The 24080-nt window shown below is 36.7% G+C and overlaps 1 protein-coding gene across 3 annotated transcripts in view; it reads right to left on the reverse strand.

The window, feature by feature from the left end:
* Positions 1–24080, reverse strand: part of P4HA1 (prolyl 4-hydroxylase subunit alpha 1) — a 99022-nt gene that overhangs the window by 59488 nt on the left and 15454 nt on the right. For all 3 annotated transcript variants that reach the window (XM_043925022.1, XM_043925021.1, XM_043925019.1), the window contains exons 2-5: positions 14299–14406; positions 13010–13106; positions 10464–10615; positions 6117–6254 (exon numbers count right to left, since the gene is read on the reverse strand). In XM_043925022.1, the coding sequence (XP_043780957.1) occupies positions 6117–6254; positions 10464–10615; positions 13010–13106; positions 14299–14374 (463 nt within the window). In that variant the 5' untranslated portion in view covers positions 14375–14406. The remainder of the gene's footprint in view (positions 1–6116; positions 6255–10463; positions 10616–13009; positions 13107–14298; positions 14407–24080) is intronic.

The raw sequence follows: 24080 nt of genomic DNA on the forward strand, positions 1-24080 counted from the left end.
GTTCAGGGAAAACTGGTCAACTATGTTACTAAAAGAATGAAATTAGAACACTTCCTAACTCCATACACAAAAATAAACTCAAAATAGATTAAAGACCTAAATGTAAGACCAGAAACTATAAAAATCTTAGAGGAAAACATAGGCAGAGCACTCTCTAACATAAATCACAGCAAGATCCTCTATGACCTGCCTCCTAGAGGAAAGGAAATAAAAACAAACAATTGGGACCTAATTAAACTTAAAAATTTTGCACAACAAAGGAAATTATAAGCAAGGTGAAAAGACAACCCACCCTCAGAATGGGAGAAAATAACAGCAAACTTAATGACTGACAAAGATTTAATCTCCAAAATATACAAGCAGTTCATGCAGCTCAATACCAGAAAAACAAACAATCCAATCAAAAAGCAGGGAGAAGGCCTAAACAGACATTTCTCCAAAGACGACATACAGATGACTAATAAACACATGAAAGATGCTCAACACTGCTCATTATTAGAGGAATGCAAATTAAAATTATAATGAGGTATCACCTCTCATTGGTCAGAATGGCTATCAAAACATCTACAAACAATAAATGTTGTTTGATGTAGAGAAAAGGGAACCCTGTTATACTCCTGGTGGGAAAACAAATTGATATAACCACTACGGAGAACAGTACAGAGATTCCTTTAAAAACTAGGAAAAAACTAACATACGACCCAGCAATCCCAATACTGGGCATTTACCCTAAGGAAACCATAATTGAAAAGGACACATGTACCCCAGTGTTCACTGCAGCACTGTTTACAATAGCTAGGACATGGGTGTGATATTGAAAGATGACATGGATATACACTGAAAGACAGGACACTGAAAGATGAACTCCCCAGGTTGGTAGGTGCCCAATATGCTACTGGAGAAGAGTGGAGAAATAACCCCAGAGAGAACAAACACATGGAGCCAAAGCAAAACAACACCCAGTTGTGGATGGGACTGGCGATGGAAGTAAAGTCTGATGCTATATAGAACAACACTGCATAGGAACCTGGAATATTAGGTCCATGAATCAAGGCAAATTGGAAGTGGTCAAACAGGAGACAACAAGAGTGAACATTGGCATTTTAGGAATCAGTGAACTAAAATGGACTGGAATGGGTGAATTTAACTCAGAAGACCATTATATCTACTACTGTGGGCAAGAATCCCTTAGAAGAAATGGAGTAGTCCTCATAGTCAACAATAGAGTCCAAAATGCAGTACTTGGACTGCATTGGGTACAATCTCAAAAACAACAGAATGATCGCCATTTGTTTCCAAGGCAAACTATTCAATATCACAATAATCCAAGTCTATTCCCGACCAGTAATGCTGAAGAAGCTGAACGGGTTCTATGAAGACCTACAAGAACTTCTAGAACTAATACCAAAAAAAGATGTCCTTTGCATCATAGGGGACTGGAATGCAAAAGTAGGAAGTCGAGAGATACCTGGAGTAACAAGGCAAATTTGGCCTTGGGAATCCAAAAAGAAGCAGGGCAAAGGCTAACAGGGTTTTGCCAAGAGAACACACTGGTCATAGCAAACACCCTCTTCCAACAACACCAGAGACGACTCTACACGTGGACATCACCAGATGGTGAATACTGAAATCAGACTGATTATATTCTTTGCAGCCAAAGATGGAGAAGCTCTATACAGTCAGAAAAACAAGACCAGGAGCTGACTGTGGCTCAGACCACGAACTCCTTATTGCCAAATTCAGACTGAAATTGAAGAAAGTAGGGGAAACCACTAGGCCATTCAAGTATGACTTATATCAAATCCCTTACAATTATGCAGTGGAAGTGACAAATAGATTCAAGGGATTAGATCTAATAGACAGAGTGCCTTAAGAACTATGAACGGAGGTTTGTGACATTGTACAGGAGGCAGTGATCAAGACCATTCCCAAGAAAAAGAAATACAAAAAGGCAAAATGGTTGTCTGAGGAGGTCTTACAAATAGCTGAGAAAAGAAGAGAAGCAAAAGGCAAAGGAGAAAAGGAAAGATATACCTATCTGAACGCAAAGTTCCAAGGAACAGCAAGGAGAGATAAGGAACACTTCCTCAGTGATTAATGCAAAGAAATAGAGAACAATAGAATGGGAAAGACTAGAGATCTCTACAAGAAAATTAGAGACCAAGGGAACATTTCATGCAAAGATGGGCTCAATAAAGGACAGAAATGGTATGGACCTAACAGAAACAGAAGATATTAAGAAGAGGGGGCAAGAATACACAGAAGAACTATACAAAAATAGATCTTAATGACCCAGATAACCACGATGGTGTGATCACCCACCTAGAGCCAGACATGTTGGAACATGAAGTCAAGTGGGCCTTAGGAAGCATCACTATGAACAAAGCTAGTGGAGGTGATGGAATCACAGTTGAGCTATTTCAAATCCTAAAAGATGATGCTGTGAAAGTGCTGCCCTCAATATGCCAGCAAATTTGGAAAACTCAGCAGTGGCCACAGCACTGGAAAAGGTCAGTTTTCATTCCAATTGCAAAGAAAGGCAATGCCAAAGAACGCTCAAACTACCACACAATTGCACTCATCTCACACACTAGCAAAGTAATGCTCAAAATTCTCCAAGGCAGGCTTCAACAGTACATGAACCGTGAACTTCCAGATGTTCAAGCTGGTTTTAGAAAAGGCAGAGGAACCAGAGATCAAATTGCCAACATCTGTTGGATCATCAAAAAGGCAAGAAAGATCCAGAAAAACATCTATTTCTGCTTTATTGACTATGCCAAAGCCTTTGACTGTGTGGATCACAACATACTGTGGTAATACGGGAATACCAGACAACCTGACCTGCCTCCTGAGAAATCTTATGCAGGTCAAGAAGCAACAGTTAAAACCGGACATCGAACAACGGACTGGTTCCAAGTCGGGAAAGGAGTACGTCAAAGCTGTTTATTGTCCACCCTGCTTATTTAACTTATATGCAGAATATATCATGCGAAATGCCAAGCTGGATGAAGCACTAGCTGGAATCAAGATTGCTAGGAGAAATAACATTAAGCTCAGATATGCAGATGACACCACCCTTGTGACAGAAAGCGAAGAGGAACTAAAGAGCCTCTTGAAAGTGAAAGAGGAGAGTGAAAATGTTGGCTTAAAACTCAACATTCAAAATACTAAGATCATGGCATCCGGTCCCATCACTTCATGGCAAATAGATGGAGAAACAATGGAAACAGTGAGAGACTATTTTTGGGGGCTCCAAAATCACTGCAGATGGTGAGTGCAGCTCTGAAATTAAAAGACGCTTGCTCCCTGGAAGAAAAGCTATGACCAAATTAGATAGCATATTAAAAAGCAGAGACATTACTTTGCCGACAAAGGTCCGTCTAGTCAAAGCTATGATTTTTCCAGTAGTCATGTATGGCTGTTAGAGTTGGACTATAAAGAAAGTTGAGTGCTGAAGAATTGATGCTTTTGAACTGTGGTATTGGAGAAGACTCTGGTGAGTCCCTTGGACTGCAAGGAGATCAAACCAGTCAATCCTAAAGGAAATCAATCCTGAATATTCATTGGAAGGACTGATGCTGAAGCTGAAACTCCAATACTTTGGCCACCTGACGCAAAGAGCTGACTCACTGAAAAAGACCCTGATGTAGGGAAAGATTGAAGGTGGGAGGAGAAGGGGACAACAAAGGATGAGATGGTTGGATAGCATCACCAACTCGATGGACATGAGTTTGAGCAAACTCCGGGAGTTGGTGATGGACAGGGAAGCTTGGCTTGCTGCAATCCATAGCATTGCAAAGAGTCAGACATGACTGAGCAACTGAACTGAACGTGGAAGCAACCCATATGTCCATAGACAGGTGAATGGATAAGGAAACTGGTACATTACACAATGGAATATTCCTCAGCTATAAAAAGGAATGCATTTGAGTCAATTCTAATGAGATAAATAAACATAGAGTGTATTATACAGAGTGAAGTAAATAAGAAAGAGAAAGACAAATATTGTACATTAACACATACATATGGAATCTAGAAAGTTAGTACCAATGATCCTATGTGCAGGGCATCTGAGGAGACACAGACATAAAGAACAGACTTTTGGACACAGTGGGGGAAGGAGAGGGTGGGATGATTTGAGAGAATAGCATTGAAACATATACATTTCCATATGTAAAACAGACAGTCAGTGGGAGTTTGATATTTGATGCAGGGGACCCAAAGCCAGTGCTCTGTGAAAACCTAGATGCATAGAGTGGAAGGGAGAAGGGAGGGAGTATCAAAAGTGAGGGGACATGTGTACCTATGGCCAATTCATGCTGATTTACGGCAAAAACCATCACAGTATTGTAAAGTAATTGTGCTTAAGTCGCTCAGTCATGTTCGACCCTTTGAGACCCCATGGACTGTAGCCCATCAGACCCCTCTGTTCATGGGGATTCTCCAGGCAAGAATATTGGAGTGGGTTGCCATTTCCTTCTTCAATTGTAAAGTAATTATCCTCCAATTAAACATAAATAAATAAATACATAATTATGTGGCAAATAAAGTACAATATTAATATGCATGCTAGGTGGCAGGTTCATGAAAGTTATTCTCTATACTTCTCTGTATATATGAAATTTGTGTAAACAAATAAATTAACTTAAAAAAAGAAAATAACCAGTGTAGGCAACAGTCTAGAGAAACTGGAACCCTTGTGCACTGTTGGTAGGAATGTAATGCTTTATCTACTATGGAAAAGAGTATGGTGTCTTCTCAAAAATTAATACCATCTGATCCAGCAATTCCACTCCTGGGTATATACTCAAGAATGAAAGGCAGTGTCTTGAAGAGCTATTTGCATACCCTTGTTCACAGCAGCATTATTCACAATAGCTGACATGTGGAAGGAGCCCAAGTGTCCACTGATGGATGAATGCATAACAAAATATGGATATATACAATGGAATATTATTCAGTCTTTAAAATGAAGGAAGTTTCAACATATACAACAACATGGATGACCCTTGAAGGACATCATCTTAAGTGAAATAAGCCAGTCACAAAAAGGCAAACACTGTATGATTCTACTTACATGATGTACTCAGAGTAGTCAAAATCAGAGACAAAAAGTAGAATGACAGTTGCTTGGGGCTGGGAAAGTGGGGGTTGGGGAGTTATTGTTTAATGAGTACAGAGCTTCAGTTTCACGAGATGAAGAGAGCTAAGCAGATGGATGGTAATAATGATTGCATAAAAATGCAAATGCACCTAATGCCATAAACTGCATATTTAAAATTGGTTAACATGGTAAATTTTGTTTTTATGTTCTTTTCACAATAAAAAATGTAAATGGATTACTGTGAAATCAGCTGTAACTTAAAAAAAGAGGGCCTGGGGGCTTCCCTGGTGGTCCAGTGGTTGACATTCCACCTTGCAATGCACAGACACCAGTTTAATCCCTGGCCCAGGAGGATCCCACATGCCATGAGGCAACTAAGCGTGTGTGCCAAATACTGAGCCCACACTCTAGAGCCCGAAAGCCGCAACTACTCATTCCACTCTCCATAACTGCTCAAGCCTGAGTGCTCTAGAGCCTGTGCTCTGCAACAAGAGAAGCCACTGCAATGAGAAGCTAGCATACCGCAACTAGAGCAGCTCCCACTCTCTGCAACGACAGAAATCCCACACGAAGCAACAAACACCCAGCACAGCCAAAAATAAAGTATTTTAAAAAGTGTTTGTGAAAAAGAAGTCAGAAAGCAGGATGTTTCATACTATAGAATACTAAAAATCAGCACACTCAACATGCCTTGGTTTTAAATTATTAAACATACAAACTTTATTAATTCCCTTATAACTTTACATATAAACTTTGGTATTCTAAAGACAGACATTTAGAAAAATAGTTTCTTTCATGCTAAAATTGCTTAAGTTAGTCCCTAAAACACAGGCTTTCACAGTAATAAGCTAGCAGCTTATCTACAACTATTAAGAACAAGAGAAAACGTTGTTTTGACCTCAAAGGCTATGAAACAAACTAAAGTTAAAGTCTCCTTATATTAATAGTGTCCTAATGGACTGAACAGAGAAGCCAGAAGATGGATTTTTTCATAGGCTACAAGAATTCTTACCTGGGAGATCACCCTTTGAGATGGTATCTGTATCCAAATTGTAGGTGTCCTGGAGACGCAACAGAGCTTTGGCTGCCCCAACCTGATCTTCATCATTAGGGAAGTACTGTCTCTGAATGGTTAGGTTAGAGATAAAACCTTAAAACAGAGGAGCAAAAAAAGATTTAGACACAAGTTTGAAATGTACAATGTAGGGAATATAGTTGATAACTATGTAATATATTTGAACGGTAATGACATTTCATACCTAGACTTCTCATGGTGATCATTTTGAAATACACAGAAATATAGGATCAATATGTTGTATAACAGGAACTAACATAGTGTTGTAGGTCAGTTATATTTCGAAATACAACTCATACAAAAAGAGATCAGGATTGTGGTTATCAGAGGCAGGTGGTAGGGGTATAGGGGATTTGGAGGAAGGCAGGCGAAAGGTATAAGATAAATAAGTACAGAGGATATAATGTACAACATGATAAATATAATTAACACTGCTACATAAAAAAAGTACATCCTGAGAGTTCTCATTACAAGGAAAAACATTTTTTTCTATTTTTTAAATTTTGTAACTACATGGGATGATGAATGTTCACTAATTAACTGTGATAATCATTCCATAATGTGTGTAAGTCAAATCAATGTACTGTACACTTTAAACTTCTATAGTACCATGTGTCAATTATATCTCAATAAAATAGGAAGAAAAAAGACTCTAGACCCTCACAGACTTTTAATTTCCAACATAAGCCTTATAAAGATTTTTTTTAATCTATATTATTGTAATTTTCCACTATATCATGTGTAACAAGAAAAAATTAAATACACTGAATGAGACTTCATATACTTCTAACTTGTTAAATCTTCCCAAACCATTTTTTTTTTCTTCATTTATTTTTATTAGTTGGAGGCTAATTACTTCACAACATTGCAGTGGGTTTTGTCATACATTGACATGAATCAGCCATGGAGTTACATGTATTCCCCATCCCGATCCCCCCTCCCACCTCCCTCTCCATCTGATTCCTCTGGGGCTTCCCAGTGCACCAGGCCCGAGCACTTGTCTCATGCATCCCACCTGGGCTGGTGATCTGTTTCACCATAGATAGTATACATGCTGTTCTCTCGAAACATCCCACCCTCGCCTTCTCCCACAGAGTCCAAAAGTCTGTTCTGTACATCTGTGTCTCTTTTTCTGTTTTGCATATAGGGTTATCATTACCATCTTTCTAAATTCCATATATACGTGTTAGTATGCTGTAATGTTCTTTATCTTTCTGGCTTACTTCACTCTGTATAAGGGGCTCCAGTTTCATCCATCTCATTAGAACTGATTCAAATGAATTCTTTTTAATGGCTGAGTAATATTCCATGGTGTATATGTACCACAGCTTCCTTATCCATTCATCTGCTGATGGGCATCTAGGTTGCTTCCATGTCCTGGCTATTATAAACAGTGCTGCGATGAACATTGGGGTGCACGTGTCTCTTTCAGATCTGGTTTCCTCAGTGTGTATGCCCAGAAGTGGGATTGCTGGGTCATATGGCCCCAGACCATTTTTAATGTTGCTTATGTAATCTGGCAACAGGGCTTCCCTGGTGGCTCAGAGGGTAAAGCGTCTGCCTGCAGTGCAGGAGACCTGGGTTCAATCCCTGGGTCAGGAAGATCCCTGGAGAAGGAAATGGCAACCCACTCTAGTACTCTTTCCTGGAAAATCCCATGGACAGAGGAGCGTGGTAGACTACAGTCCATGGGATAGCAGAATCAGACAAGACTGAGCGACTTCACTTTATGTAATATGAGGTCACTGCATAAATTATATCTATATGAACAGGTTTTAGTTACACAGTATAGCCTCTGCTAAGCTTGAAGCTTGACAAGCAAACAGATTTAAAGACTTGAAAACCATATTCACTGGCAACAAATTAGATTTTCAGATAAAATGTATGCTCTTAAAGTTCTATTTTCTTCTTCCATGTGCCACATATCACATAAATGTGTAAATATATAGTTTGGTGGAATTCTTTAAGCTCATTTATTAAATATAGTGTTCATCAATCAAGGTTTGCTCTACATAAATCCTAATATTAATTTTAAAATGTTTTACATAAAATATAGCAAAAATCAAATTCAGAAACTAATTACTGATAACTATGTAACTCCTAGGTCTCCCCTGATGGCTCAGCAGGTTAAGAATTTGCCTTCAAAGGAGGAGACACAGGAGATTTGATCCCTGATCAGCAAGATCCCCTGGAGGAGGAAAATGGCAACTCCTCCAGCATTCTTGCCTAAAAAACATTCCATGGAACTACGTGATGATCTTTTACTTTTATTTAGTTTGTTTCACTTTTTCTATTTTATATTCAGTGCTCCCATTTCACTTAGATTATGTTTTCCAATTTCCCCATCTCTTTTTTTTTTTTTAATATTCTCAAGGCTTTATCAAGTATAGTAGTAAAGTTTTCGTATACATATGTATAATATATATATTTTAGAAAACTTATGAAATTTTGCCTAATTAAAAAATATATGACATTTTGATTACACTTTTAGTTACTATGAATAAAATGCTAAATTTCTAATTAAAAAATACAGATATACAACAAGCAACAAAGGTTTACTGTATAACACAAGGAACTATAGTCAATATCTTGTAAAAATCTATAATGGAAAATAATTTCAAAAATAATATATGCATACATATAAATGAATCACCTTGCTGTGTATCTGAAACACTGTAAATCAACCATAATTCAATAAAATATATATATTAAGGAAAAAAATCCCATGAACGGAGGAGCCTGGCAGGCTACAGTCCAAAGGGTTGTAAAGAGTCGAACACAACTGGGAAACTAAGCACAAGGACATACACATAACTCAGAAGGAAAATGGGTGCTAAATACTCTCTTAATAAAGCAATACGACAGAAACAAAAAGTGATTTAAAATGTGAATAATATATGTGTCATCATCTGCAGATCAAAGTTAGGTATGAGACTTCCCTCCATTCTCATTTACTTATAATCAACTATGCACATACTCTGATCATCAAAAGGCCAGGTATTTTTATGTTAATTGAAATGTATAAACAAACAACTAGTTGAAGAGGTCTAAGTTCATATTAAGCATATTCTTTAGTTTTAAGTCACAAAATCCACACAATTTTTATAAGCAAGTTTTATAGAGAACTGTAATGTTTTTTATGCCTCAAAAAAAATCTCCTAGAAGTTGCTTAAAATCCTCTCCAATAAGAGAAAATGTATATCTACTATGGCATTATGGGGTACTACCATGGATTAAAATACCAAAGTCTTAGGGCTTATCTTATTTTAAAAACACTTAGGTCATACAGGTCATTACTTGAGGTTTTTTTTAAATAATAAATAAACATGTATATATGTATACAAACACACATATATATGAATATGTATGACCTTAAAAATATTCTCATGGTGTTATATGAGAGCAAATGACCACAGGTATTTCCTTCTCATGTCAAAATATTTATAAGTGCTTGCCTTAATTTTTCTTAGCAAGGTTTTCCTGTCCTATGCATAATAGTTTGGTTTACTGCTCACAAACACTTGAAAGCCCCCTTGGAGTATTTCACCTACACAGCTGGCTCAGTTCTTTTTTTTTTTTTTTGCCATCTTCAATCATTCAACAAATAAATACTATGTACTAAACATAATAATACCTTTACTTCCTTAAACTTCAGACTTAGTTTTCTGTATATGTTACTTAAATATCTAAAACATCTCATTACTCCAACTATAATTTTATTGTTTCACTGAGAAGGACATTCATTACTACTGTTTGCAGTCTCAGTTTTAAATTTATAGTTTATGTTAAACAAAACAATCCTAAGCTTCAAAGGACTAGGTAAAACACAGCTAATGTTTTCCCTTATCAGTACTCCCAGTACATTAATAATTGATTAGAAGATAAAGAACTAGCCATAAATTTTTAAAATCTGAAGGTAATCCTAAAATGCAAATGATTATCATCAGAAATAAAGCTATATGCCAATAATAGATTCACTTTAGTATGTTTCAAAGTAAAAAGGACCAGTGTTAAGCAAATGAAGAGTAGAAATTACTTTTTTAAGAATAAAATTTTATTTCTCTTTGTTTTCAGTTTTTACTCACATTTTTTTTTTAAATCAAGAATTCAGGATCTAGGCTAAATTAACCCTAGTCAAATGAAACACATTTCAGCAATAATTCAGTTATAAGACTGAACACCTGATATTCTGGGAACTGAATTTATCACTTATTTTGGCATTTCTACAGGTTGTACCAAAAATGCTTTTTTTTTTTGGCTCGTTAGTTTTACCATCTGACTTACCATCTGACATATCCTTAAGGACCAGATTCTCCAACTCACTCCACTCAGTGTTCAGACGTTTCATTAATTTGAATGCATTTACAGGGTGTCCAACAAATCCTTCTGGATCTTTTGTTGCTGTGCTAGTTAACCGATCTAATTTCTCTGCCCATCTAAAATGTAAGACATAAATGGAATATACATAAAGTATATACACACTTAATGAGGAAGAACATAATTTAGTAAAGCACTCAAAACAGATTGGGGATTTTTGAGTTAAAACTATACCTAAAAATTTTTTTAAGCAAAATTATAAAGATTTTTTTTCCATTTATTTTTCTTAGTTGGAAGCTAATTACTTTACAATATTGTAGTGGTTTTTGCCATACATTGACACGAATCAGCCTTGGATTTACATGTGTTCCCCATCCCGATCCCCCCTCCTGCCTCCCTCCCCATCCCATCCCTCTGGGTCTTCCCAGTGCACCAGCCCTGAGCACTTGTCTCATGCATCCCACCTGGGCTGGTGATCTGTTTCACCCTTGATAGTACACTTGTTTCAATGCTGTTCTCTCAGAACATCCCACCCTTGCCTTCTCCCACAGAGTTCAAAAGTCTGTTCTGTACATCTGTCTCTCTTTTTCTGTTTTGCATATTGGGTTATCGTTACCATCTTCCTAAATTCCATATATGTGTGTTAGTATACTGTATTGGTGTTTATCTTTCTGGCTTACTTCACTCTGTATAAGGGGCTCCAGTTTCATCCACCTCATTAGAACTGATTCAAATGAATTCTTTTTAATGGCTGAGTAATATTCCATGGTGTATATGTACCACAGCTTCCTTATCCATTCATCTGCTGATGGGCATCTAGGTTGCTTCCATGTCCTGGCTATTATAAACAGTGCTGCGATGAACATTGGGGTGCACGTGTCTCTTTCAGATCTGGGTTCCTCAGTGTGTATGTCCAGGAGTGGGATTGCTGGGTCATATGGCAGTTCTATTTCCAATTTTTTAAGAAATCTCCACACTGTTTTCCATAGTGGCTGTACTAGTTTGCATTCCCACCAACAATGTAAGAGGGTTCCCTTTTCTCCACACCCTCTCCAGCATTTATTGCTCTTAGACTTTTGGATAGCAGCCATTCTGACTGGCGTGTAATGGTACCTCATTGTGGTTTTGATTTGCATTTCTCTAATAATGAGTGATGTTGAGCAAGTTTTCATGTGTTTGTTAGCCATCTGTATGTCTTCTTTGGAGAAATGTCTGTTTAGTTCTTTGGCACATTTTTTGATTGGGTCATTTATTTTTCTGGAATTGAGCTGCAGGAGTTGCTTGTATATTTTTGAGATTAATCCTTTGTCTGTTTCTTCATTTGCTATTATTTTCTCCCATTCTGAAGGCTGTCTTTTCACCTTGCTTATAGTTTCCTTTGTTGTGCAAAAGCTTTTAAGTTTCATTAGGTCCCATTTGTTTATTTTTGCTTTTATTTCCAATATTCTGGGAGGTGGGTCATAGAGGATCTTGCTGTGATTTATGTCAGAGAGTGTTTTGCCTATTTTTAAAAAGCAAGATTCTTTACAGATAAAATCTAATTTGGCAAAATTAAAACATAAGACTTTTTTAGCTTGTTGTTTCTCCCAAATGGTTATAGTAAATGTAACATATCTTAGTAAAAGTTGATTGGACCCCTCTGTAAGAATCTAAAAATTTATTTCCCTACAAGTCCAAACAATTGATTATTACAAAGTACAAATCAGCCCAATCCAAATTCACTTACATATTCATTTAAATCACACTTACAGAAAAATTTTGTACTCAGTACTTAGAAACTATATTTTAAAACAGAAAAACTGGGGCTTCCCTGATAGTCCAGTGGTTGAGAATCTGCCTGCCAACGCAGGAGACACAGGTTCAATCCCTATACCAGGAAGATCCCACATGCCAAATGGCAACTAAGCCCATGCACAACTACTGAAGCCCATGCACCTGCAGCCCAGGTACACAACAAGAGAAGCCTGTGCACTGCAACTAGAGACAGCCTGAGTGATGCAATGAAGACCCTGCACAGCCAAAAATAAATAAATAAATCTTAAAAAAAAACCTGACTACTTAGCTACTCATTAAACAAAGGCTAGGAACTCTCAGGTCAGGATTAACTATGAACCTAAGTCAATTAAAGATAAATTAGCATTTGAAGAAAAACCATATCAATTAAATAATACTATACTTACCACTGTAATCTCTAGAATGCAACCATAAAACTAAAGGATAAATAGCAGTGGAAAATTGCTTGATTAGGGAGGATAGAGATATTAGCAACTATTAAAAAAAAAAAAAAAACAGTCAGTCAATTACCTGTATCCATTTACACTCTTATCTCAATCCATATTCTTCCACGTGAAGTCTTTAATTGGGCCTAACTTTTGTTTTCTGTGGTCCTATTTTAGCCCTTATCTGGCCTTCTAAGACTGACAGAGGGCTTTCATTTTCACTTAAAGAATGTTTTAACCAGGAAGAAAACATCCAGGTGGAGTCAGTCATAATAAGTAAAACACTTGGCTTACTTTTTTATTTGTTCTAATTTGTCCTCTTCTGCCTTTATATAGTCTTTCAGGGAAGTCACCAGATCTTTTTCAGTATGAATCAAATCAGTCATCTGACCTAAAAGGAGGAAAAGAGAAGAAAGTTATCAAATACCCATACTGTCAAAACAAGTTTTCTAGAATAATTTAAGAATGATTGAGAATGCTTCATTTAATGAAAGGACTTAACTGGCATGAACCAGATATGTTGCAGAGAGCACCATTTTTTTTTTCTTTTTAAAACCAAATAAATAAAAATTAAGCCCCAAACTTTTCTAAGCATGTGGTCCAATTCTAATTTTCAAGCTACTTAATTCTGCAAGTTTGGACCACATCGACAAAATTGTCTTTTCATGGAAGAATTTATTTTTTAATTTCAAAACATTACTTTCCAAGGATCAACGTTTCTTCTTCCCTACCTCTCCCCTCATCTTTTTTGGGTTTTGAGAGTACTGAGAATTAAATTTTTATTCAATTTGGCAAAGACCACACTAACAAAAAGTATACTTCACAACTGAAATTCAAATATCCATATTTAGTTACTCCTAATGGGATGAGAGAAAAAAGTTGCACAATTGTGTCTCTGCGACCACATGGACTGTAGCTCACCAGGTTTCTCTGTCCATGGGATTCTCCAGGCAAGAACACTGGAGTGGGTAGCCATTCCCTTCTCCAGGGGATCTTCCTGACTCAGGGATCGAACACAGGTCTGTATTTCAGGCAGATCCTCTACTGTCTGAGCCTCTGCTGCTGCCAAGTCACTTCAGTTGTGTCCGACTCTGTGCAGCCCTATAGACGGCAGCCCACCAGGCTCCTCCCACTAGGGAAGCTCCAATAGGATGAGAAAACTCACCATTTTACATCCCAGAATTAAGTGTCATAAATATACTTGCTTGTGTTTTATTTAGCTCCACAATCACATAAGGGTAAAACTCGTCAACAGGATGTAGGAAAACACCTCTTTTAAAACATACAGAGTACGCATATAGGAAAATACAAAAGACTAAGTATATACATTAAGTGATTTGCCAGGTAGACTCTACCAGAGAATTTTCTTTTGTATGCTTTACTAAGTTTTGGCAATCAGAAAAAATTAAATATTTAAATATGAAGGAAAAAAATGACTTTAAAAGAAAGACTTTCAGAGGGGTAGGGACTGAAGTAATGTATCAGTCCCTGTGAATACAATGTATTTGTTTTTATTGATTTAAAAGCAGGAAAAAAAGGAAATTTTTAAATACAAAAACAATGACAAAATAATTAAGACTTACCAATAGAAGTAAAAAAGCCTGGATGGGCCAAAGACTGGGGAAGTAGAATCCCTACAACTAAAATATACCAGATCATCTTCAAAGGTTTAATTTTACAGGCTCACACACCTACAAGAGAAATATGGCCATTATTTAAAAAAAGGAAGGATAGGAAAATTTCCTAATCTATTTTCCCTGTGAATAAAATGTTTAAGTCAGACTTTAAGACTGCCCATAGAACATTGTTAATTCCAGTAAACTGACTTAATAACTGAGTAAGAGCTACTATCTTATTTTTCATAGAAGAGTACTCACTTGATAGTTCATGTTAAAAGAAAAATATACATGTTTGCTATCACCATGATAATACATGCTTAAAAATGCTGTTTGTTTTCTCTTTAGGTACTACTACAGTTAGATTAACTGGATAATAGTACACTTTTTCATTGTTTACTTTGTGATCTAGATCTAAGCCATGATTAATCCCCTTAATTCCTAACTTGGTCCATCTTTTCCCTACAATGGCTTTAAATTTTAAAATAAGTTCAATTAAAAGCTGTAGATTTGGAGGTGATGAATATGTTCCAAAATATACTGTGGGGATTGATGGCTGAAGAACACTGTGAAACTACTCAAAATCAACCAATCATAAACATTAAATAGGTGAATAGTGTGGTATTTAAGCCAGCAAGCTGTCAATTTAGGCTAGTAATCTCTCTCAAAGGACCCAATGTTGAGTTTTTTCTCTTATCTACTGTGTTCCATGTAAAAAATCCTTAGCCCAGTACACAGCTGTAGCATGCAAAAAAAAAAAAAAAAAACTGGCAGCAAAGCACCTCTGTCTGTCTCTTTTCTGGAATGGATTCTTCATGGCAGATGCAGATTTTCAACTAACCAGATTTTACCCTGCTTTCCCAAAGGCCCTGTTAGCACTCTTCTCCTGCTCCTTCTTTACCACATAAACATGGACTTTTAAGTTCTTCTTTATTACCTTACAGGAAAACAAGTTACCCTGCAATACTGTTTACCCCAATAACAGACACCCATTGCTTATTCTCACTTGTCACCCTATTCCTCTTTGTGCAGGCACCTCTGACTCTCCCCAAGAGACTTCACCGAAAGCAACAGGTTCAAGTCCACATTAGAAAACTCCCTATCTCACACACACACACACACACACACACCATTTGCCACATCACACTCACACACACACACACACCATTTGCCACATTAGAAAACTCCCAATCTCTCTCTCACATGTGCACACACACACACACACACACACACACATCATTTTCCGCCTAACTTGAATCAATAAAAATAGATCACCACAGAAGCTGACATGCTGGAAGTCCTCCTAAGTTTCCTCCTCCAGAACCACACAGTAGTGAAATGCACTGTTCTCTTGGCTGCCTCACAGTAACTCTTTGGGAAGGCTTCTAGAATGTGGCAGATGCAGACACTTCCTCTCCTGTGCTCTTGCCAACACGCAAGTTTTTTTCAAAATCCTGGGCTGTCTGAACAGTCTAGAATTTTCTCACTGTTTAAACAGATTTCTGCCATAATTTCTTCATAAATGAATGTTATTTCCGGCAAATACAAATGCTTTTGCTGTACCAAGAGAAGGCTAACCAGAAATGTTGTCTAAACATTAACTCTGATGAGAAAGTTTAGATCTGTCAGATAAGAAGTTATCATTTTTTTCATTGCTAAAATGTACTTTGTCAGTAAAGTTTCTCTGTCATCTTTCATTGTCCTTAAACCTCACAATGAATCAAGAAACACCTACAGAAATTAACAAAAAAGCTTGAAAATGTCTTTATTCTAGATGAAATAAAGAGTCATAATCAACAAAAAACAAAACAACAAAAGTTACTGGACCTCTGAAAAGAGAATTTTTAAACTTAAAAATAAGACAATCTATCAAAAGCCAGATGGAATTAAAATACACAAAATAATTTAGGTTTATATATTTTTTAATAAAAACTAAACTATAAACTAGGAAACTAAAGAAAACAGAGCTCATTTAAGGAACTCCTACAAATCAATAAAAAACCCAAGACATCAGCAGATAGGTGGGCTGAAAGTGAAAGTCACTCAGTCACATCCAACTCTTTGCGACCCCACAGACTGTAGCCCACCAGGCTCCTCTGTCCATGGAATTCTCCAGGCCAGAATACTGGAGTGGGTTCCCTTACCAAGAGGATTTTCCCAACCCAGGGATTGAACTCAGGTCTCCTGCATTGCAGGCAGATTGTTTACCATCTGAGCCACCAGGGAAGCCCAATAAGTGGGTTAAGAACCCAGAAAGCCACAGAAGAGGAACTATAGTTAACTAAACCCACCAAAACAAAAACTCACTCATCAGTAATCAAGGACACAAGAAGTTGAAATAAGATAGCCAGTTTTTGCCTATCAAATGAACAATTAAACAAATTTAACAACTAAATTTAAAATACCTAACGATAGTGCTGTATGTCAAGAAACTTAAAATGAACATATTCCTTACTTGTAAATTCAAATGAAAAACAAGATTTAAAAACTAACATCAATCCTACAACATTCATTGCTGGTGGGATTGCAAAATGGTACAGTCAATTTGGAAGACAGTTTGGCAGTTTCTTAAAAAATTTAATACTCTCTTACCATATGATCCAGCAATTATGTTTAGTATTTACTCAAAGGAGTTGAAAATTTATGTCCACAAAAGCCTGCATATGGATATTTTTATAGCAACTTTATTTATAATGGGCAAAACTTGGAAGCAACCAAGATGTCCTTTAGTAGATGAACAGATAAACTGTGATACATCTAGGCAACAGAATATTATTCAATGCTAAAAAAGAAATGAGCTATCAAGCCATTAAAAAACATAGAGGAATTAAAAATATTACTAAGTGAAAGAAGTCAATCTGAAAAGGCTATATACTGTATAATTCAACTATATGATATTCTGGAAGAGGTAAAACTATGAAGAGAATAAAAAGATTAGTAGTTGCTAGAAGATGACGGGGAATGAACAAACGGAGCACAGAGGATTTTTAGGGCAGTAAAAATACTGTGTAATATCATAATGATGAATACATATCATTATATATTTGTTCAGTTTCACAGAATTTGACATTCGAATTTCACTAAGAGTGAAGGGGTAATGTTAAACTATGGCCTTTGGGCAATTATGATGTGTCAATGTAGATTCATTAATTTTAAAAAATATGCCATTCTGGTGGGGGGCAACACATATGGGGAGCAGGGAGTACATGGGACATTTCCATATCATCCCCTTAATTTTGTTATGAAGCTAAAACTGCTCTAAAAAATTAAATCTTAAAAAAAATAAACACTATACAACCCTGGTGGAATCTATACTGAAGATGATGATTAAGTTTCTGCTATACTCTGATAGAAATTTATAAATAAATACTAATCAAAACAAAAACTTAACATTATAATATGATCATAACTTTACAAGAAAATATGCAGAGGAAATTCACCAAAATGTAGTTGTCTCTGGAGAGCAGAATATTAGGTGATTTTTTTTTTTCCTATTTCTCAGTATTTTCCAGATGTCAAAGGTGTATTTTTTAGGCATCCCTGGTGGTTCAGTGGTAAAGAACCCACCTATCAATACAGGAGACACAAGTTTGATCCCTGGGTCAGGAAGACCCCTGGAGAAGGAAATGGCAACCCACTCCAGTACTCTTGCCTGGGACATCCCACAGACAGAGAAGCCAGGTGGGCCACTGTCCATGAGCTCGCATAGGAGCTGGACACGACTTAGCAACTAAACAACAACACAGGGTATATTTACTTTTATACTCAAGGCTTACTTTTTCCTCATGTAATAGGTTCTTATTATTTAATTTTTTATTGACGTATAGTTGTTTTACAATGTGCAAGTCTCTGCTTACAGCAAAGTGACTCAGGTATATACATACATTCTTTTTTTTAAATATTCTTTTCCATTATGGTTTATCACAGGATATTGAGTATAGTTCCCTGTATATACAGTACCCTGCTACAGAGTAGGACCATGTTGTTTAACCATCCTGTATATAACAGTTTACATCTGCTAATCCAAAACTCCCCGTCTTTCTCTCCCCTTACACCCTTTCCCCCTCGGCAGCCACAAGTTTGTTCTGTCTGTGAGTCTCTTTCTGTTTTGTAGATAGGCTTACTAGGGTCATATTTTAGATTCCACATATAAGTGATATCATAGGATATTTGTCTTTCTCTTTCTGAGTTATTTCACAGTATGATAATCTCTAGTTGCATCCATGTTGCTGCAAATGGCCTTCCATTCTTTTTCATAACTGAATAATATGCTATTTTATATAGGTACCACATCACCATTATCCATTCATTTGGCAATGAACATTTAGGATGTTTCCATGTTTTGGCTATTGTGAATGATGCTGCTATGAACACAGGGGTGCATGTATCTTTTTGAACTGTAGTTTTGTCTGGGTATATGCCCAGGAATGGGTTTGCTGGATCATATGGCAATTCTGTTTTTAGTTTTCTGAGGAACTGCCACACTGTATTTCACAGTGGCTGTACCAACCAACATTCCCACCACCAGCGTAGAAGGGCTCCCTTTTCAATACACCCTCTGCAGCATTTTCTATTTGTAGACTTTTTAATGATGGACATTATGACCAGTGTGAGATGGTACCTCACTGTAGTTTTCATTTGCACTTCTCTAATTATATTTGCTTTTATAATGACACAAATTAACTCTATACAAAATAAGACACCTAAAACATCAACTTCCATATTATGGCACCGTAAGCCTTTAATGAAGTGGTTAACCACTCTAATACAATAAAGTAGCTAACATGTTTGAGCATGTTCCATTTTCTAACTCTATAATCCTCTAGATTTCTTGTCCTGCTTCAAAGATTGTTAAGCTTATTTGAAAGCAACCCAAAAGTGTGCCACTCCTGACAATGTAGTGGCACACTTTTCTATGCTCCTTTTTCTTAGAAATAGACTTATGACCCAGGCTAAGTCAGTCATTGACCCTCATTCCTGTGAATTTAACTGTTGAAGAGTAGGCTTGTGAAATGGTAAAAAGCAGCTCTTTCTGGAATTGCTATGCTCGGAGGACGTGAATTTGGAGCTGCCTGTGACCATCTGCGCCACCTGACAAGCATACACAGGAACCTAACCTATAAAAATGACAAAGTTATGCAGAAACAAGCAGTTTTACAAGCTCCATGACCCTGATTCTTATAGTTTCTGCTCTGAACCTGTGAACTTCCCTAATAATCTTCCAACTCAGCTGAGGGAGCCTGTAAATTCCCTTTTTCTTAAACTAGTTTAAGCTGGATTTCTGTCACTTGCAATAGAAAATTCAGACCCTCTCACAGCATTACTCCAAATTACCATGCCAACCTAAGCTAGTTAATATAAATGAAGATAGCCTACATAGCAGTGGTTCTAAACTTTAGCTGTATCAGGTCACCCAAAGGTCGAAGTACCTAGATCATATATGCAAGTTCTCAGGTGATGCTGCCGCTGCTGCTCAGGTGATCACACTTTGAGAACCACAGGATATGACTACCTCTTGAAATCATACAAAAGGTGCTCTCTGCCTTTAAAATATATTTTACTTCAATTTACTTTTTAGAACATGTCACGGAATTTCTAATTACTCTAGGGAATGGTTTCTCTAATCTGTCTGAATACTATGCCTCATGCACATTCTTTCAGAAACCTTAAGTGGCATGTTTATAGGCAAGCATATCCTTATCAATCAGAGGTTTTTAAAACATAATGGTTTCTTTACTTACGATGTCTCATTTCCATTTATTACCACCTTTTTTCAGTTCAGTTTAATCCAGTACAGTCACTCAGTCGTGTCCGACTCTTTGCGACCTCATGAATCACAGCCCGCCAGGCCTCCCTGTCCATCACCAACTCCCGGAGTTCACTCAAATTCATGTCCATCGAGTCAGTGATGCCATCCAGCCATCTCATCCTCTGTCGTCCCCTTCTCCTCCTGCCCCCAATGCCTCCCAGCATCAGGGTCTTTTCCAATGAGTCAACTCTTTGCATGAGGTAGCCAAAGTATTGGAGTTTCAGCTTCAGCATCAGTCCTTCCAATGAACACCCAGGACTGATCTCCTTTAGGATGGACTGGTTGGATCTCCTTGCAGTCCAAGGGACTCTCAAGAGTCTTCTCCAACACCATAGTTCAAAAGCATCAATTTTTCAGTGCTCAGCTTTCTTCACAGTCCAACTCTCACATCCATACATGACCACTGCAAAAACCATAGCCTTGACTAGATGGACCTTTGTTGGCAAAGTAATGTCTCTGCTTTTTAATATGCTATCTAGGTTGGTCATAACTTTCCTTCCAAGGAGTAAGCGTCTTTTAATTTAGCAGCGTGCAAAGCAATCATTATGTACAACTAAGAGTAAAGCATCCCAAAAGACATTCAGTTCAGTTTAGACATTAGGGTTTTATCAAAAACAGTAAGACATAAATGCCTTCTGTTCTAAATCCTCAAACAAGCTTGAAATAGAATTTAAATGGGTTAAAGAGGATGCAATCTTCTTCAAAAGAAGGTAAATCTCAGATCCCAGAGAAGACACAATGAGAGAAAGACTGAAAAGAAGAAAAGAGGAAGGAAGAAAGGAAAGAAAAACAAAGAAGAGGCAGATACAAAGACAAATTTATACAGGAATAAAATTTATTACTGAAACAGTATGGATAAGTTACTCAATATTTTGGTTCTTGGTTGGATGGCAGTTTCATGAGTGTTTATTAATCTATAAATAATCTATATATATATTACATTTAATTTTTGAAATGCATGAATATTTTTAAATTTAAAAAAATTTTTATAATTTTAAATATTTTTAAAACTATAAAGAAACAACAACCTGGGAAACATATTCTCTGGTAGATCTGGACAAAAATAAAATGCAAAGTGTACTATTTATCCAAAACTTTCCTACATTCCTTCTTCTAGGAAAGTCCAGTCCCACATACTCACAGATCAACCAAACCTGGGAATAGATTTTAAAACAGTTCTACTACACTGTAAATATGACTCTGAGTTATCAGGATTCACTGAATTGTATGTTATTCAATGGATTACTATAACAGGGCATCTGGCAAATAATTCTATTAGCCTTTTGGTCTAAAATTTTTCATCCAGAAAAAAAAAAAAATGCAACATTAACAAGTCTGTCTTTCCCAAACAAATCACTCAAAAATTAGGCAGACTAAAGAATGCTTGATATGCTAATCTTTCTCTGACATGAAAAACTTTTCACAGGGCTCCTTCTAACAGTCTCTCCACATCTTCCACAACTTGTTCCAAACCTTCTTTTAGAGGGTTCCAACTTTAAGATTATTTTTCCTCATACAAATTCCGTACTCAACTGTTGGTTTTCCTGACATCTGTGTTAGACTTTAATCTTTCTGACAGTTTTTATGGTCAGCGCAAAAGATCAACACACATTCAAGCTGCTAATTCAGGCCACTGCAACGTGGTATATACATCTAGACAGAATGTCTCTTTCATATAAGCAGGATGGATTTTCCAAGACAACTAAGAGTGATTGCTAATAGAACCACTTATATTTCTGTTCTTCCCTGTAATCGCTCTGCCAACTGCCATTTGCTTTAACTTAACTCTAAGAATCCCAGTCATACTTCTTCTCCCAAAGAGAGTGAGCTGTATCTCTGGTACATACATAAAATCTGGGATTAGTGCTTCAATGGTATCCAACTTTTCGATTAAAAACCCAGAAGTCATGCTAGCCTCTTTGCCACAATTTTCTATACTTGAGCAGTGAGCCCAGTCTTTGGCATCATTCCGATGGAACAGCAGTTTAGGATATGATTGGAGAGGACCTCTAAACCAAGATACTGCCCTTAACTGAAAGTGCTATGTAGGCTGTCTTTCAGAGGTTCTTCCAAAGCTCAGTCTTCCCTGTCAGAAGTAATCTGAAGATAAGATCACTTCAAAAACACACACTTGTTTTTCCCTACATGGCACCTCAATCATCCCTACTCTTTCTTCTGGAAATTGCCCCCTTCTACCTTTTTAACTGCCCCAGTTCACCTTTAATTCATTCCCATAGTTTTACCAGTCACGTTGTATAGCATGATACTTCTCCCTGACCAAGTGGCCATTCAAAGTTCTTTGTCAGAAAATTTGAAGATGAAACTGAGAAAAGAGGTGGCAGGCACTCTTCGAATGTCTGAACTATTTTATAAACAGAGCTTGGGAAAAGTTAGGGACCAAGTGAATGAAGCTTATCTAGAAAGATTCTAAAATGATGCACATACACAGAGAGGAAGGCAGACAAGAGACAGAAGAAAACATGCTGATGTTCCAATTATTCTTGAAATTTAATCATACTCCTGACCTGTGTTGCTAAGACAACTTCGTATCACCACAATTCTTAAATTCCATTATGGACTAGTATGAGTTAAGATTTCTGTTTAACTCAGAGTCCTAATTAACATACTTTCTCTCCTCTCTAAAGAAGATGTCCACCAATATATTGTGAGAAAGCCCTTAAACAAAGAAGGTAAGGAACCCACTACCAAAGCACCCAAGATTCAGCATCATGTTACTTCACGTATTCTGCAACGCAAAAATGCTGGCCTATTGCTCTGAAGAAACAGTGTACTAAGAAAAATAAGGAAGAGGCTGCAGAATATGCTAAAGTTTTGGCCAAGAGAATGAAGGAAGTAAAAAAAAAATGGCAATAACGGATTACCAAGAGATGGAGGCTGTCCTCTCTGAGAACTTCTGAGTCCAGTCAAAAATGAGATGTTCCAAGAGTGACAAATAAATAAGATCTGACATCAGATCTAAAATACACACACACATACACACACACACACTCTTTCACTCATCAACCCTGTTTCTTTAAGGCAAACTAAAAAAGGTAAATAATTCTCATATATTTACTCCTCTCTATTCTCTATCACCAAAAAGCAATATTTTTCAATGATCTTTTAAATGTTTTTAATTTTATAAATTCAATGAATATATGTGAGATACAAAGTTTAAGAATAAATACAATTTTAATCCATTTTAAAAAAATATTTAAACTGGATTCACAATTGAAGCTAAGCTCAATATTTAAAGTTTCTATTTCAACTAGGAAAGTCAAGTTCCCCTAAACCAGAAACATTTTAATAATAAATGTAGGCTGAGGGGAAAGTTTGAGAAAGAAACAAATCTTATTTATAATTAAAATGGTGCCATTCTTCACTGATTTTTAAACTGTGTATTTTAAATTGTACAATATACCTCTCAATTATTTCAAACACTTTAGTTAGCAATGCATACGTTTCCCAATATAGGATAAAGTATCAGGATTCTTTTTCTCAGAACAGGAAAAAAACAAAAATTACCATAACACTAGGAGTCCTAAAAAAAAAAAAAAAAAAAGACTAGGAGTCCTGCAATTTAGTAAAATTTCATCAGTAATGTTGACTTTTATTTGGTGGTCCCTTTAAAAGGAAGCAGAATAAGCAAAAAGGTAAGGTATCTAATATGAGCCAAACTTGACCACCAGCTAATAATAAAAAATCAGCAGTACTTCAGATGAAAGTGCCTTGAACAATGCCTGACACCTATAAGACATTTAAGAAATGTTACTTTTAGATGTGGGGCAAGAGCACAAGAATAACTGGATTTGTTGCCAAGAGTATCGCCAAGGACATGGAAAAAGAGGTGACTTGGAGAATTGTGGGGAGCCCAGGCAACCTCAATCCTGGGCTAAGGCAGTGAAAAGGACCAAGAAGCCCAATCTACTAGCAAACAGAT

The sequence above is a fragment of the Cervus elaphus genome, chromosome 15, assembly GCF_910594005.1.
Source record: "Cervus elaphus chromosome 15, mCerEla1.1, whole genome shotgun sequence".
NCBI classification, from domain to species: domain Eukaryota; kingdom Metazoa; phylum Chordata; class Mammalia; order Artiodactyla; family Cervidae; genus Cervus; species Cervus elaphus.